The 14,885-nt window shown below is 37.2% G+C and overlaps 1 protein-coding gene across 3 annotated transcripts in view; it reads left to right on the top strand.

Moving 5' to 3' along the window:
* Positions 1-966: 966 nt before the first annotated feature.
* The window catches only part of Prmt9 (protein arginine methyltransferase 9), a 48,986-nt gene continuing 35,067 nt past the window's right edge, over positions 967-14,885 (top strand). Inside the window, exons 1-6 of one of the 3 annotated variants that reach the window (XM_040293222.2) lie at positions 967-1,387; positions 4,751-4,899; positions 8,301-8,537; positions 9,132-9,299; positions 11,443-11,545; positions 12,438-12,544. In XM_040293222.2, coding sequence (XP_040149156.1) covers positions 1,199-1,387; positions 4,751-4,899; positions 8,301-8,537; positions 9,132-9,299; positions 11,443-11,545; positions 12,438-12,544 — 953 coding nt within the window. In that variant the 5' untranslated portion in view covers positions 967-1,198. The remainder of the gene's footprint in view (positions 1,388-4,750; positions 4,900-8,300; positions 8,538-9,131; positions 9,300-11,442; positions 11,546-12,437; positions 12,545-14,885) is intronic. The other 2 variants (XR_005737334.2, XM_005327536.5) reach the window with 2 other exon arrangements.

Here is a 14,885-nt window from a genome sequence, read left to right on the forward strand (position 1 = left end):
TGTTTAGTGCAGAAAGTAGTAATTAAGAATGGAAAAGAAATAACTTGAGTAGCTGGGAACGTTTACATGTAAAACGGGCATGGGGACGGTCATGGGGGGCGGCTTTTGTACTTCCCATTACATTTAAGAAACTTCAAAGTCCTTATTTTGTGTCATACTTTGCTGGGTGAGAAGTTTACAGGAGCAGTTAGGACTAGTTTCTGCCTTGAAGGATCTTTGTGTATAGGGAGTAGGTCACAGTGTCTTGAACTTGACTCTAAAGAACTGATTAGGATTCACATGGGCCGGCGCTCAGAAGGAAGAGTGGGTTAGAAAAGCAGATCAAAAGACAGGATACAAGGCATTCAAAGGATAGATCTTTGAGAATTGAAGGAACCCCCAAAGTTTGATATGCAAAAATGCTCTGTTTTTCGTTTCTTGTTAAGATATTCACCATGAACATATTTGGAAGCGGGGACAAAAATGACTTATTTCAGTTGTAAATCCTATGCCTCCCCTCTTTAAGCTTAGAATTCATCCCTTAGCGGCCACACTCAAAGTAAACTCTATTAATATAACAACAGGTGGTCAGAAAACTTGGATTTGAGCCATACCTATGCCACTTAGTTTGCGTCACCCTTTCCTTCTCTAAGACGAGGGTAATCCAAAAGGCCGCCTCCCAGGGTTTTGTGAGAGTGATTTAAAACAATGTCTGTGAAGGTACTTTCTCTGCCACACGCAAGGCGCTTTTATCTCCGGGTTCTTCCAAGTCTTGGCAACTGCGAGATTTGGGGCAAGAAAAAAAAAGGAGGCAACAGACAACTTTGGTTACGGCCGGGGTGGGGGGAAGAAAAAGCCTAGCGCGCGGAAAACTGCAGATATTCACGCAAGCACAAGCGCACAGGCCACGCCGCGCTTTTCCCCTAGAGGGCAGGGCAGACGATGACGTACCCACGTCGTGCGCGCTGACGTCCTCATTGCGCGCTCCGCCGGTCTGCGGCTGCTGTTGCCCGGTGCGCGTCGCACGCACTTCCGGCCCGGCCGTTAGAGGGCGGAGCTTCCGCCTGGACCGGGGTGGGCGCGTTCACCTGCTGCGCCGGAGTAACTTTTCTGTAGTTGTTGTCCAGCTGTAGTCACGTGAAAGTGTGGCGTCGAGGGAGTTTTCTGATTCTCTTTGCAAAGTCATCTTCTCTGCGGTCGTACAAGCGGTGACTCTGTCATGCCGAACTCGAGGTCTAGGCCTCGCCGGGGCGCCAGGAATGGCTCCGGGGCTGCCGGCCGGGACGAGTTGGTGTCGCGGTCCTTGCAGAGCGCTGAGCATTGTCTGAGTGCCCAGGACTTCGGCACTGCTTATGCCCACTACCTCCTGGTGCTCAGCCTGGCGCCGGAGCTGAAAGAGGACGTGAAGGTGAGGTCTCTTCTCCGTTCTTCTAAAAAAGTTAAAAACAAAAAACGGCAGGCAGGTGAAGGGTCCTGGGTACCTGGTAGTTGCTATTAGTATTTATTGTTCATCCGTGCAGCCTTAATTTTATTCACATTCATGATCTGCCAACAGAAAATCCTGTCGGCTCCACCTTCAAAATTATGTCCAGAATCCTATCGGCTTTTACTGTTTTGTCCTTTATACCCTGGTTCAAGAATCCACCTGCAGATTGTTGCAGTGGACTCTCTACTGGGTTCTTTCCTGTAGTCAGTCTCAACACGGCCAGCTTTTTGTTACAAAAGTAAAAAACGATGTCACTTCTCTTTTCAAAACGTTCATTTCACTTGAAGTTCCCACAGCCCTCAGATCCCAAATGAGGCCTTAGGTGATGTGCTCCCTCATACCCCTGTCGTGGAGCCTTTGCATTTTTGTGGGTCTCTGTAGTCGAATAAAGTTTACAATTAACCTGGAGTAATCATTGTTTGATGATGCATCTTTTAGTTTCAATTATTATTTGCAACAGTTACTCTGTTGAAATACTGTTTTTTTTTCCCAAATGGTTTTAGAATCCACATTTTGAAAAATGATTCAACTTAAATTTCATAGTCAGTGTTCAGTTGGCTTAATTTAATTTAACCTAGGGTTTCTCATCCTCAACCTTGTTGATATTTTGAATGGAAAAACTTCTTTGAGGGCCTATCCATTGCATGGGTAGAATATTTTAGCAGGTTCCTTGTTCTCTGCCCACTAGATGTCAGTAGCATCTAGACTTTCATAGTTGACACAAATTATCTTAGTGTAAATTTCAGGAGCAACTGGGTTTTTCAGAAGGAGATGATAGTTTGCCCCTTTGTGTGGGTGTCTTTAGGGTAATAAATCAACCCAAGTGCTCTTTCTTCAGTTCTTTGTTTTTTAGTTTCTTCTGTAAACAGGGACAATATCTGTCTTTAAAGTGTATATGGACCAGTGCTGTGGCACATGTCTATAATCCCAGTAGTTTAGGAGGCTGAGGCAGGAGGATCGTAAATTAAAAGCTAGCCACCCCAGCCTCAGCAAAAGTAAGGTGCTACGCAACACAGTGAGACCTCTAAATAAAATACAAAACTGGAGGTGTGCCTCAGTGGTTGAGTGCCCATGAATTCAATCTCTGGTACAAAAAAAAAAAAAAAGAATATATAAAATTTGTATTGCAATACCTGGCATTCATTGAGGTTCAGTAACTGGTTCTGTTTCCTTCCGAACGAAGTTTGTGTTTGTGTGTGTGTGTATAAATTTTTTTTTAAACATTTATTTTTTAGTTGTAGGTGGACACGAAACCTTTATTTTTATGTGGTGCTGAGGATCGAACCCAGTGCCTCACACATGCTAGGCAAGTGCTCTGCAATTGAGCCACAATCCCAGCCCTGTATAAAATTTCTTAAAAAATTTATATATATATATATATTTCTAGGGATTGAGCCCAGGGGGACTTAACCACCCAACCCTTTTTATTTTATTTTATTTTTTAATATTTATTTTATTTAGTTCTCGGCGGACACAACATCTTTGTTGGTATGTGGTGCTGAGGCTCGAACCCGGGCCGCACGCATGCCAGGCGAGCGCGCTACCGCTTGAGCCACATCCCCAGCCCCTTATTTTTTATTTTGAAACAGGGACTCACTAAGTTGCTTAGTGTGTTGCTAAGTTGCTGAGGCTGGCTTTGAATTTGTGGTTTTCCTGTCTCAGCTTCCCAAAGTACTGATATTACATACCTGGCTATCAAGTTCATATTTCTTTTTTTTTTTTTTTTTTTTTTTTTAAAGAGAGAGGGGAGAGAGAGAGAGAGAATTTTTAATGTTTTATTGTTTAGTTCTCGGCGGACACAACATCTTTGTTGGTATGTGGTGCTGAGGATCGAACCCGGGCCACACGCATGTCAGGCGAGCGCGCTACCGCTTGAGCCACATCCCCAGCCCCTCAAGTTCATATTTCTTAGCAAAAGTTTCATTTTCAGAAATTTCATTTCCTGCCACTCTCTCCGTTTCCCATACCCACACTCAGGCTGCACCAGGCTACTTATCTGTAGAGCCTCTGATCATTTCATATAATTTCTGTGTTTCCCTCACAACTGAGTCTGCTTTCTTATCATTGTCTGTGTAGTAATTTCCATTCATGTTCAACTTCAAATATCAGCTCTTCTGTATAAAGTATGTGAAATTTTTGATTTAAAATATCATGGAATGTCAGAAGTGTACTCTCTTTGCAGAGTTGCCCTTTTTTGTGTGTGTTGGGGATTGAACCCAGGGGTACTTTACCACCAAACTATCCCCAACTCTTTTTATTTGTTTATTGGTCTTATTAAATTGCTCAGGGCCATCCTAAGTTGCTGAGGCTGGCCTTGAATTTGTGATCTTCCTGCTGAGTTGTTGGAGTTACAGGTGTCTGCCACCACATCCGGCATCTTTTCACAGTGTTACCATGTGGAAATTGGTTTGAGGGAGATGAGAATGGAGCTAGGGTGACGTTGAGGAGGCGATTGCTGTAGTCTCACAGGTGATTACAAGAAACAAATTAGGTTGTAACAGTGGTATTTTAGAAGAGGGGACAGATTTAAAGATACTGAGTGAGGATTGGCTGAATATGAAACATCACATGTGGAGTTGAAATAACATTAAAAGGTGGCGACTTTGTGTGTTGATGCTGATTGGTACCCAAACCTTAAATCCTCTGAAGATCCTCTGAAGAATGTGGTGGATCCAGTTTAGAATATTTTGAAATTTTTCAAAATTATTTGTGAATTTCTCTATAGGGCCTCAGCATAGGGACAAGATTTATGTTGTTTTCATTGTGGTTTGGCCCCAGTTCTTTGCACACTGATTGCTGTGGAATATTTGAATTAAACTAAATTTGAGAAGCATAGGAATTAAGTGCCTGTCTGGTTGAGATGATTAGCAGGAAGCTATATTTATGAGTCTGATGACTAGAGCAGAGAGTTTTAATTGGAGATGGAAGTGTAGCACCATTAACACATAGGTGATAATTAATGCATTGGGGATGGATAAGACAAGAGGGCTAAGGACAAAGTCAAACTCAAGTGCCCACAAAAAAGGAGGAAGAAGAGAAATAGTAGAGTGATATGGCAGCTAAGAATGGAAGGAATATACAGAGTGGCCAGATTGTCTAGTTCTGTATATAATTGCCATGTAGGTGGTAAAATTCCTTCATTTGTGTATGTGTTTGTAAGCAGTACTTACTACAGTTAAATGAAACTTAAAATGATTGTTTAATAGTAAGTTCCAGTCTCTGGAATCTTCAGTATTCTGTATTCTTTCATCTCTATTGACTACCTTTTTTTCTTTGTTTCTAAAGGAAACTTTTCAGTATACGCTCTTGAAATGGGCTGAAGAGCTTGATGCACTCAGTCGAACACAAGACTTACTTGGTTGCTATGAGCAGGCCTTGGAACTCTTTCCTGATGATGAAGTAATTTGCAATAGTATGGGGGAACATCTCTTCAGGTTTGTAATGATTTCTGTATTTCTAGTTAAGAATTATTCTGTATCTGTCTGAATCAGAGATCAATTATATAGTAATTTGAATAGGGGAAGCTTAATGTAAAGAATTAACCATTATAGGGGATTGAAGTAATGAGGGATTAGCTAATAACAAGAGAACTTAAAAGAATATGAGAATAGCAGATATAGAATGGAATATCAGTTTTAATACCATATAATCATCCCTGCACCTATGGCTAGGATAGAGTATTCAAGGAAGAGTCCACCTAATGGACTGAGAGGGCATAGCTGTGATTCACAGGGTGCCAGATAACTTGTCATTTGGTCTGGAACTTGCTAGAATTTTGCTGGTTGGGGTGCTAGAGAGTCTCATGGAGAAGTATCAAATTGGAGACATTCTATTACAAAAGCACCCAGGAGGGGGATTATTGGGGAATGCAACCAATCACTGAGTACTGTTGCCTCCCTCAGGAGCCTGATGCTGGAGAAGCCCTGTGCTTCTAGGACTCTAGGACCTGGAAGCAAAACCCTTTCCTCCTGTAGTGTCCCCAGCATTTTTTAAATGATGGTTGGAAAAATATTAAAGAGCGAGATACATTTTTATGCACCGCAGGCAAAAGGGGAGAATTTAGTAATAAGTCAATAACTGGCTATCTTAGGAGTCTTTCAGACCATTCCCAAGTTTGCTGATTTGTTAGGATGGCTCACAGGACTCAGTATATAGTCGTCATGGCTGTGATTTGTTATCGTGAAAGGACATAAAGCAAAATTAGCAAAGGGGAAAGGTTCATGGGGCAGTCTGAAGGAAACCAAGTGCAACTCTCCCAAGGTACTCTCTCAGTGAAGTCACCTTGGTTATACTTCCTTCACCTTGCAATGAACACAAGTGGAATGTTGCCAATCAGGGAAGCTCATTAGAAACTCTATATCCAGTGTTTTTGTGGGTGTTTAGGACATTTGGGTATCTTCCTTCTGTGTAACATATACCAAAGTTCTAGACTCCCAGAAGAAAAGCAGATATTCAGCATGAATCACACTATTTGTACAAACTGTGAGCTGCTCTTATTAGTTAGGGCAGGGAAAATGTCCCAAAATCCCAGAAACCAGCCAAAAGCCAACTCGTAAGCAGACCTTTCAAAGGGTTATCAGTTCCACTTGCCATGCTAACTCTTTTTGCATTCCAGCACACATGAATAAAAAGGTTTGAGAAAATATAGGAAATACAATGAAAGGTTAACATCGCTTCTGCTTCTGAATTAGAAAATTTCAAAGTAATATGGTGAGATCATGGTTCTGCCAAGTTGGGAAATGGCTATTGTATAAATTTGTAACAATTTATGAATTAATGAGTCTCATTTTACATTTTCCTTTTAGTTATTTTTATGCATTTCTCTGTTAATTGTCTCTTCCTCCATTCAAGTCATATTCACCTAAAATTTGGTTTCATTCATAAAGGACTACAGAGCTCTTAAGGGACAACAATTTCTCTTAAGTACATCTTGATTCTATTAACTGTCAGTAATCAATTTGATACACTTGTCTCAATGCCTGTGAGCCTCTAATTTGACTCAGTGAACAGTAGTAGTACAAGGTCAGGGCTTTGGGGAAAGGTACATATATAATTTGTGCAGTTCTCAGAGTTAATTGTTCAAATAGCTCATTGTTACACATACATTTTTATTTCAGTATAGAGACATATGTTTTATAAATAACTTTTATATTTCATTTTGAGACAAGATCCTGCTAAGTTGGCCAGGTTGTCATTGAACTTGTGGTCCTCCTGCCTCAGCTTTCTGAGAAACTGCTGGGATTACGAGCATGGGTCACTGCACCCAGCTTTGATGTGTAGAATATTTTGTTAACAATTACTTGTTGAAAACAAGTAATATCCATTCAAGTCATATCCACTTTAGCTGCCGAATAGAATGCCTTTCTGTTGAGGTTGCTTAAAATGTTGATGAAAAAATGAGTGAAGATTGATTTTATATTATGTATTAATGTGAGTGTACATAAGTGTTTTTATAAGTGAAATATGACTTCTTTCTATAGAACACACTTTTTTTTTTTTTCCACATTGGAATTCTTGTGTACTCTCCATGGGAACGTTATTATTAGGAAAGCTGGAAGAAATAAAAATCTATTCTTTGGGATTTGCCTTAATAACTGGGCTCACTGCTTTGTGTAAATTAATAGAATTCTTATTTAGGAAAATAATAGAATTCTTATTTAGGAAACACTATTAATACTTTATTTTCTAAAGAAATATCATTTTAACATTCTAGTAATTGTTTTCTAGTATTTTTCTTTCCTTTTTGGGTTGTATTAATTTTTATTCAATTTAAGAGTTTTGTATAAAAAATAGTCTTATCAAATGTTGTTAGTCCCAGTGATACAGCAGTGTTAATTAACATGGTCTGTGGAATCAATGACTACAAATATTAAGAGACAAATATTTGATAATTTCTAATATGATTAGAATCAGAAAAAATATAATTAGGAAAATAAGGCAAATTGTTTTGTTTTCACATTAACAACTAATCTGATGAGGCACCTTTTCTACAAATTAGCAACCTTCCATTTAAATGAAATTTATTTAAAAATATCTTTCAATAATTCCTCAAATTAGTAAAAGCCTACAAAATTTTAATTTAGAGTTTTCTTTTGTTCTTAAGTTTAGATAAGGGGCTGGGGTTTTGGCTCAGTGGTAAAGTGCTTGCGTAGCATGTGTGAGGCACTGGGTTCGATCCTCAGCACTACATAAAAATAAATAAAATAAGGTATTGTGTTCATCTACAACTAAAAAATATTAAAAGTTTAGATAAGGAGAATTATTCTTGAATTCCATTATATTTCTAGATTATACACACACAGTGTTCATAACATTACAAGACAGTGTTGCAGAATAAACTCAATATAACAGAAAATTATTGTAGGTCTATACAGTTTTGGCAGATTAAACATTGACTTTAACAGTACAAATACAGCTGACTCTTAAATGACCATTTGACTCAGGTACTGGGAGAAAAAGTCTGCAGGCACACTAAAGAGGACCCACTAGTCCTGGGCATTAGTATGTTTTACAGAGGGAATGGTTTTAGAACAAACTGGTATTTCAGCAGATGGATTAAGTGGAGGATGCCTGTAACAGTTGCTTCTGTAACTTAGTTCAATATTTATTCATACTCAAGTACTAATTAAGGTTCTGGGATACATAAAGACAGTAGATATTTAGAAAAGAAAGAAGTCTTGAGAATTGCAGTTCCACAGAAAGCTTGCCAGAGGAATTAGTTTCCTATCTTCAGGATTTGGAGTGTTGGTATAGGCCAGGTGAGTGGCATGAACAAAGGCAGTAATTGCTAGCACAGAGTTGAATGTATTTTGTCTTTTTCACTGTTTTACTCTAGAATGGGCTTTAGAGATGAAGCAGCTGGATATTTTCATAAAGCAGTGAAGCTAAACCCAGATTTCAGTGATGCAAAGGAGAATTTTTATCGTGTCGCAAACTGGCTGGTGGAACGCTGGCACTTTATCATGCTTAATGACACCAAAAGGAATATGATTTATAATGCAGCAATCCAAAAGGCGGTATGCTCAGGGTTCAAAAGTGTTTTGGACATTGGAGCGGGAACTGGAATTCTGAGGTTTGTTATAGTTATTTAAATTATATATACATATATATTAATGCACATCAAATATTTGCCAGATATAGAAAATTTGACATTGGAATTTTAAAATAGCAGTCACTTCTCTTAATCTTGCTAGGGTTATTCATACAATCATTATTACTGTATTTTTCTTTATAGCTTTTACTTTATCAAATGCTGGAGAAACTATGAAATTTGGGGTTATTATTATTATTTTTTGTATATATTTTATTTTTATGTGGTGCTGAGGATCGAACCCAGTGCCTCACAGTTGCTAGGCGAGCACTCTACTGCTTGAGCCACAACCCCAGCCCTGGGATTATTATTGAAATTGTATTTTTTGTATTAATAGTCTATTGGAATTTATGAAGCCTGTTTTGTGCTTTTCATGTCAGTTAATAGAATAGATGTCATGATTTATGTCTAGGCAAGAATGTTCATTTTTAAAGTGCAGAATGAGTAATAGTTGTGTTAAAAAAGAAAAGAAAAAGCCTACGTTTAAAGCATTATAATTCCATTGAAATTTGAAAAAATACAGTGGATTTTTGTGTGTGTGTGTATATGATGGAACACTTTTTTTTTTTTTTATAGCATGTTTGCTAAAAAGGCTGGAGCACAGTCTGTGTATGCCTGTGAATTATCTAAAACCATGTATGAACTTGCCTGTGATGTAGTGGCTGCAAACAAGATGGAAGCAGGAATAAAACTTCTACACATGAAGTCACTTGACTTAGAAATTCCAAAACACATTCCTGAAAGGTACTGTTTTATAAACTGATTTTAGTATTTATACACTGCTTTTTAAAAATGTTTATTTATTTATTTTAGTTGTAGTTGGACACAATACCTATATTTTATTTATTTATTTTTATGTGGTACTGAGTGTCGAACCCAGGTCTTACACATGCTAGGCGAGCACTCTACCACTGAGCCACAACTCCAGCCCCTATAATTCACTGCTTTTTTAAAAAATTATCTCCTTTCTAGCTTCTAGACCTGACAAAAATTCTGTCTTTGTAAAGACATGGTTATATGATAAAGTCTTGAGAAAAATTTGTGGAAGGAATAAAATATATAAACGACCTTTACTTTTGTTAATTTCAGTGTTCTAATTTGTAAAAATGGATAATGATCCTGTATAATCAATAATTATTTGAAAATTGTACTTAAAACCTGAACAGATTAGAGTCAATGGACTTATCACATTTTCTGTTACTATCTTTGTTTATAGTGAGAGCTTTGGAAGTATCAGTTGTCAGTGTAGTTTGGCCTGTGCCCTTTAAATGCTTTGAAAATAATCCTATAAATTTTGGCTTTTTAGTTATATTAGTATGAACTGTATTATGAGGGTGATGAAATTTTAGAATTAGAAGATAAATATTTAAGAATCATCTTGTCTAACACTGTTATTTTAAAGATAGTTTTGATTTATTTTTCAGTCTTCTTCCATATATAATGATGTTTGCATAGTACTTGTGTACTTTTCAATGGTTTTATATTTGTTTTTCATGAAAGAAGTCTATTAGGTTATTAAGACAGGTATGCATCCATTTTATAGGGAAAAAAGACACTGTCCTGAATTATCTTAGTCTGCATAACAAAATACCACTGACTGGGTTGCTTAAACCACAGATCTTTTCTCAGGTGAGATTCTCTTCCTGGCTTGCAAATAGTTACCTTCTAACAACGTTTTCACATGACTATTTGTATGTGAATGAGAGAATGATCTCCAGTGTTCCTTCTTTGATAATGACTCCAGACCTATTGGATTAGGGCACCTGTTTATCTCTTTTAGTCTTAATTAATTCCTAAAGGTTCTGTCTTCAAATACAGGTGTATTAGGGGTTAGAGCTTCAACATAAGAATTTTGGGGGGATATAGTTAATTCCATAATATGAGTCAAACTTAACTTTAATTCAATTTGTATTTTTTTTTAACAGATAAAGGTATAGAAAAGAGTACTGACCTTTTATCAGGAAATAAGAAGTTCTATACTCTTTTCTTAATTCATTTTGACCTTAAGTAGACTGCTAGATTTTGAGATGTTGTATAGATGTTTTGAGATACCTTAAATATTCTACGTGTATGCAACTCTAAATACTGAATGTTTCTGTATATATGTATAATATTGGGTTTAAGCACTGTTGCGGGTACCACAGGCATTCCTGCAGATAGGAAGATAAGAGCTGTTCATTTATTTTCAGACTACAAAAATGCATGGTACTGGAGATAAGAGCTAAAGGAGTTCAGAGAATTATTTAGAAGTATCTTTTGAGTAGAATTTTCCAAGAATGGACAGAAATCATGGAAGAGCATTTTGTGAAGACAAAAGAAATGATGAGTAATGAGAGGCACAGTCAAACTTGCAAGAGGCAAAGTTGGGCTGCAGTATCACAGAAGATAGAGGTTGGCTTTTTGAAAGGAAAGGCTCTTAATGGCATTAAATAATATTTGTAGCTCAAGAAAAATTATAACTAAGAAAGATGATTTGTTTTGATAAGAAAGGAGTTATTGTTAATAGAGAATATTTGTATACAGTGTTAGAGTTAGCACTCCAGTTGTTTGATATTGGGAAGGGGACTAGGAAAGGCGGTGGGCATAAACAGCTCTTGAGGATTTAGGCAAAGAACAGCTTGAGCAGGCAGCAGTGCCAGGTGTTGTCAGCCCTCTTGCCCTCATACTAATGGGAAGGAGCCAGTGGAGCACAAAGGGACCTGAAGAACATTAGAGTCAAGTTACTCAACAATTTAGGCTAGATACTAAAATAAAATATATTAGAAAGATTTACATGTGGACTGCTTCTATAATATACTCTTCATTTTTCTCTTCTCTCAGCTTGAACATTTTTATATAAATAGCATGCTATTTTACTTACATGTATCTTTAAAAAATCGTTCTATAGAGTGTCCCTAGTTGTAACCGAAACTGTCGATGCAGGTTTATTTGGAGAAGGAATTGTGGAGAGTTTGATTCATGCTTGGGAGCATTTACTTTTGCAGCCAAAGGTAAGCAACATGAAAAAAAATTTGAATTTCATTAAGAATTCATTATTCATTATTTCAGCAGAGATTTATTGAGCCCCTAGAGCATTTGCAAAGCAATATGAAGTTTATTTCCTACTGTCAAGGTACATAATGTGTAATTGGAAAGAAATCCATGCCAAAACCTTTGAATAGCAACATAACACAATATATATTTTTGTGCCCAGATGAGCATTATAAAGGTAAAAAATACTCCAGGAAGAAATTCATAGGAATTGGTGTTACCTTGTGGAGGAACTTCCTATAGAATGCTTAAATATGGTTGTGAAAAGGAGGTACTTTCAGTCCTTCTGCCCTCACTGCTGGGAATTTTGGCAGCTCACCAGAAGGGCGTATAGTGATACTGGGTTAGTAGAGTTTTAAGGTGATTGTTGAACTCAGGCTGCTGACTGGGCAGCACTAACTCTTAAATTTTGTATTGAAATCCTCTGTGGTAGGTCACAAATCATAGATATATAACATTTATTATGAAGGAAAGGATATTAACATGGAATAAAACTTTGCTATTTACAGAAAATAATTTGGATTTAAAATAGCTAAAGGCTGAAAAGAAGAGCAATTTATTTTTCAAGCAGATAATGATAATTTTGATTTTTAAATTAAAGTTGTACCCCAAAGTCCTATGTTATTTAGACTTACAGTTCTTTCCCTCCCTCCCTTCTCTGTAATTATATTAAGAAAATGTACATATATACATAGTAAATTTTTTTTGAAAAATTTCTTAAAGTGTTTATTTTAAATTTTAAACTTTTTTTTTGTGGTGTTGGATTTTGAACCCTTTCTTTTTAATTTTCATTGCTTCTCATTCATGTATATTGCATACATGTGATAGTCATTTTTATTATTATATTTTCAGACCAAAGGTGAAAATGGTAATTGTAATAACTATGGGAAAGTTATACCAGCAAGTGCTGTCATATATGGGATGGCAGTAGAATGTGCAGAGATAAGAAGACATCATAGGTAAGTAACTTAATACTAAATACTAAAAAATAATAATTTTAAGCAGAATACTGTAGTTCAAATGTTACTTAGTGCATATTTATTTGGGTGGGGATCTGAAGGTTTTTTTTAATCCTTATTTGTATATGACAGCAGAATGCATTACAATTCACATTACACATATAGAGCACATTTTTTCATATCTTTGGTTGTATACAAAATGTATTCACATCATTCATGTCTTCATACGTGTACTTAGGGAAATGATGTCTATATCATTCTACCATCTTTTTACACCTCTTGCCCCCTTTCTTCCCCTTCCTCCCCTTTGCCCTATCTGGAGTTCCTCTAATCTTCACATGCTTCCCCTCCCAACCCCACTATGAATCAGCCTCCTGAAATCAGAGAAAACATTTGGCATTTGGTTTTTTGGGATTGGCTGACTTCACTTAGCATTATATTCTCCAACTCCATCTATTTACCTGCAAAAGTTATGATTTTATTCTCTTTTAATGCTGAGTTAATATTAAATTGTGTATAAGTACCACATTTTCTTTATCCATTCATCTACTGAAGGGCATCTAGGTTGCCATTGATGTGGTTGTGTCCCTGTTGCATGCTGTTTTTTAGACTAAGGAGTGGGATAGCTGAGTCCAAAGGTGATTCCATTCCCAGTTTTCCAAGAATCTTCATACTGCTTTCCATATTGGGTGCACAGTTTTGCAGTCCTACCAGCAATGTATAAGTGTGCCTTCCCTCCCACATTCTTGCCAACATTTATTATTGTTTGAATTTTTTTTTTAAAAATCTTTACTTATATGTGGTGCTGAGGATCAAACTCAGAGCTTCACATATGGTAGGGGAGTGCTCTACTTCTGAGTCAAACTCCAGCCCTGTTTGTATTCTTAATAACTGCCATTCTGACTGGAATGAGATGAAATTTTAGAGTAGTTTTGATGTGCATTTCTCTAATAGCTAGAGATGTTGAACATTTTTTCATATATTTGTTGATTGATTGTGTATCATCTTCTGAGAAGTGCCTGATCGGTTCCTTGGCCCATTTATTGATTGGGTTACTTATTTTTTTGGTGTTTAGCTTTTTGAGTTCTTCATATACCCTAGAGATTAGTGTTCTATCTGATGTACAAGTGGAAAAAATTTGCTCCCATTCTGTAGGCTCTCTGTTCACCTCACTGATTGTTTCTTTTGCTGAGAAGAAGCTTTTTAGTTTGAATCCATCCCATTTATTCTTTTTTATTTATTTTTTTTTCAAACTTCTTTTTTTTATTGGTTGTTCAAACATTACAAAGCTCTTGACATATCATATTTCATACATTAGATTCAAGTAGGTTATGAACTCCCATTTTTACCCCAAATGCAGATTGCAGAATCACATCGGTTACATATCTGCATTTTTTACATAATGCCATATTAGTAACTGTTGTATTCTGCTATCTTTCCTATCTTCTACTATCCCCCCTCCCCTCCCCTCCCCTCCCATCTTCTCTCTCTACCCCATCTACTGTAATTCATTTCTCTCCTTGTTTTTTTTTTTCCCATTCCCCTCACAACCTCTTATATGTAATTTTGTATAACAGTGAGGGTCTCCTTCCATTTCCATGCAGTTTCCCTTTTCTCTCCCTTTCCCTCCCACCCCATGTCTCTGTTTAATGTTAATCTTTTCCTCCTGTTCTTCCTCCCTGCTCTGTTCTTAGTTGCTCTCATTATATCAAAGAAGACATTTGGCATTTGTTTTTTAGGGATTGGCTAGCTTCACTTAGCATAATCTGCTCTAATGCCATCCATTTCCCTGCAAATTCCATGATTTTGTCATTTTTTAGTGCAGAGTAATACTCCATTGTGTATAAATGCCACATTTTTTTTTATCCATTCATCTATTGAAGGGCATCTGGGTTGGTTCCACAGTCTAGCTATTGTGAATTGTGCTGCTATGAACATCCATGTGGCAGTATCCCTGTAGTACACTCTTTTAAGGTCTTCAGGGGATAGTCCGAGAAGGGCAATAGCTGGGTCAAATGGTGGTTCCATTCCCAGCTTTCCCAGGAATCTCCATACTGCTTTCCAAATTGGCCACACCAATTTGCAGTCCCACCAGCAATGTAGAAGAGTACCCTTTTCCCCACATCCTCGCCAGCACTTGTTGTTGTTTAACTTCAGAATGGCTGCCAATCTTACTGGAGTGAAATGGTATCTTAGGGTGGTTTTGATTTGCATTTCTCTGACTGCTAGAGATGGTGAGCATTTTTTCATGTACTTGTTGATTGATTGTATGTCCTCTGAGAAGTGTCTGTTCAGGTCCTTGGCCCATTTGTTGATTGGGTTATTTGTTATGTTATTGTCT

The sequence above is a fragment of the Ictidomys tridecemlineatus genome, chromosome 9, assembly GCF_052094955.1.
Source record: "Ictidomys tridecemlineatus isolate mIctTri1 chromosome 9, mIctTri1.hap1, whole genome shotgun sequence".
NCBI classification, from domain to species: domain Eukaryota; kingdom Metazoa; phylum Chordata; class Mammalia; order Rodentia; family Sciuridae; genus Ictidomys; species Ictidomys tridecemlineatus.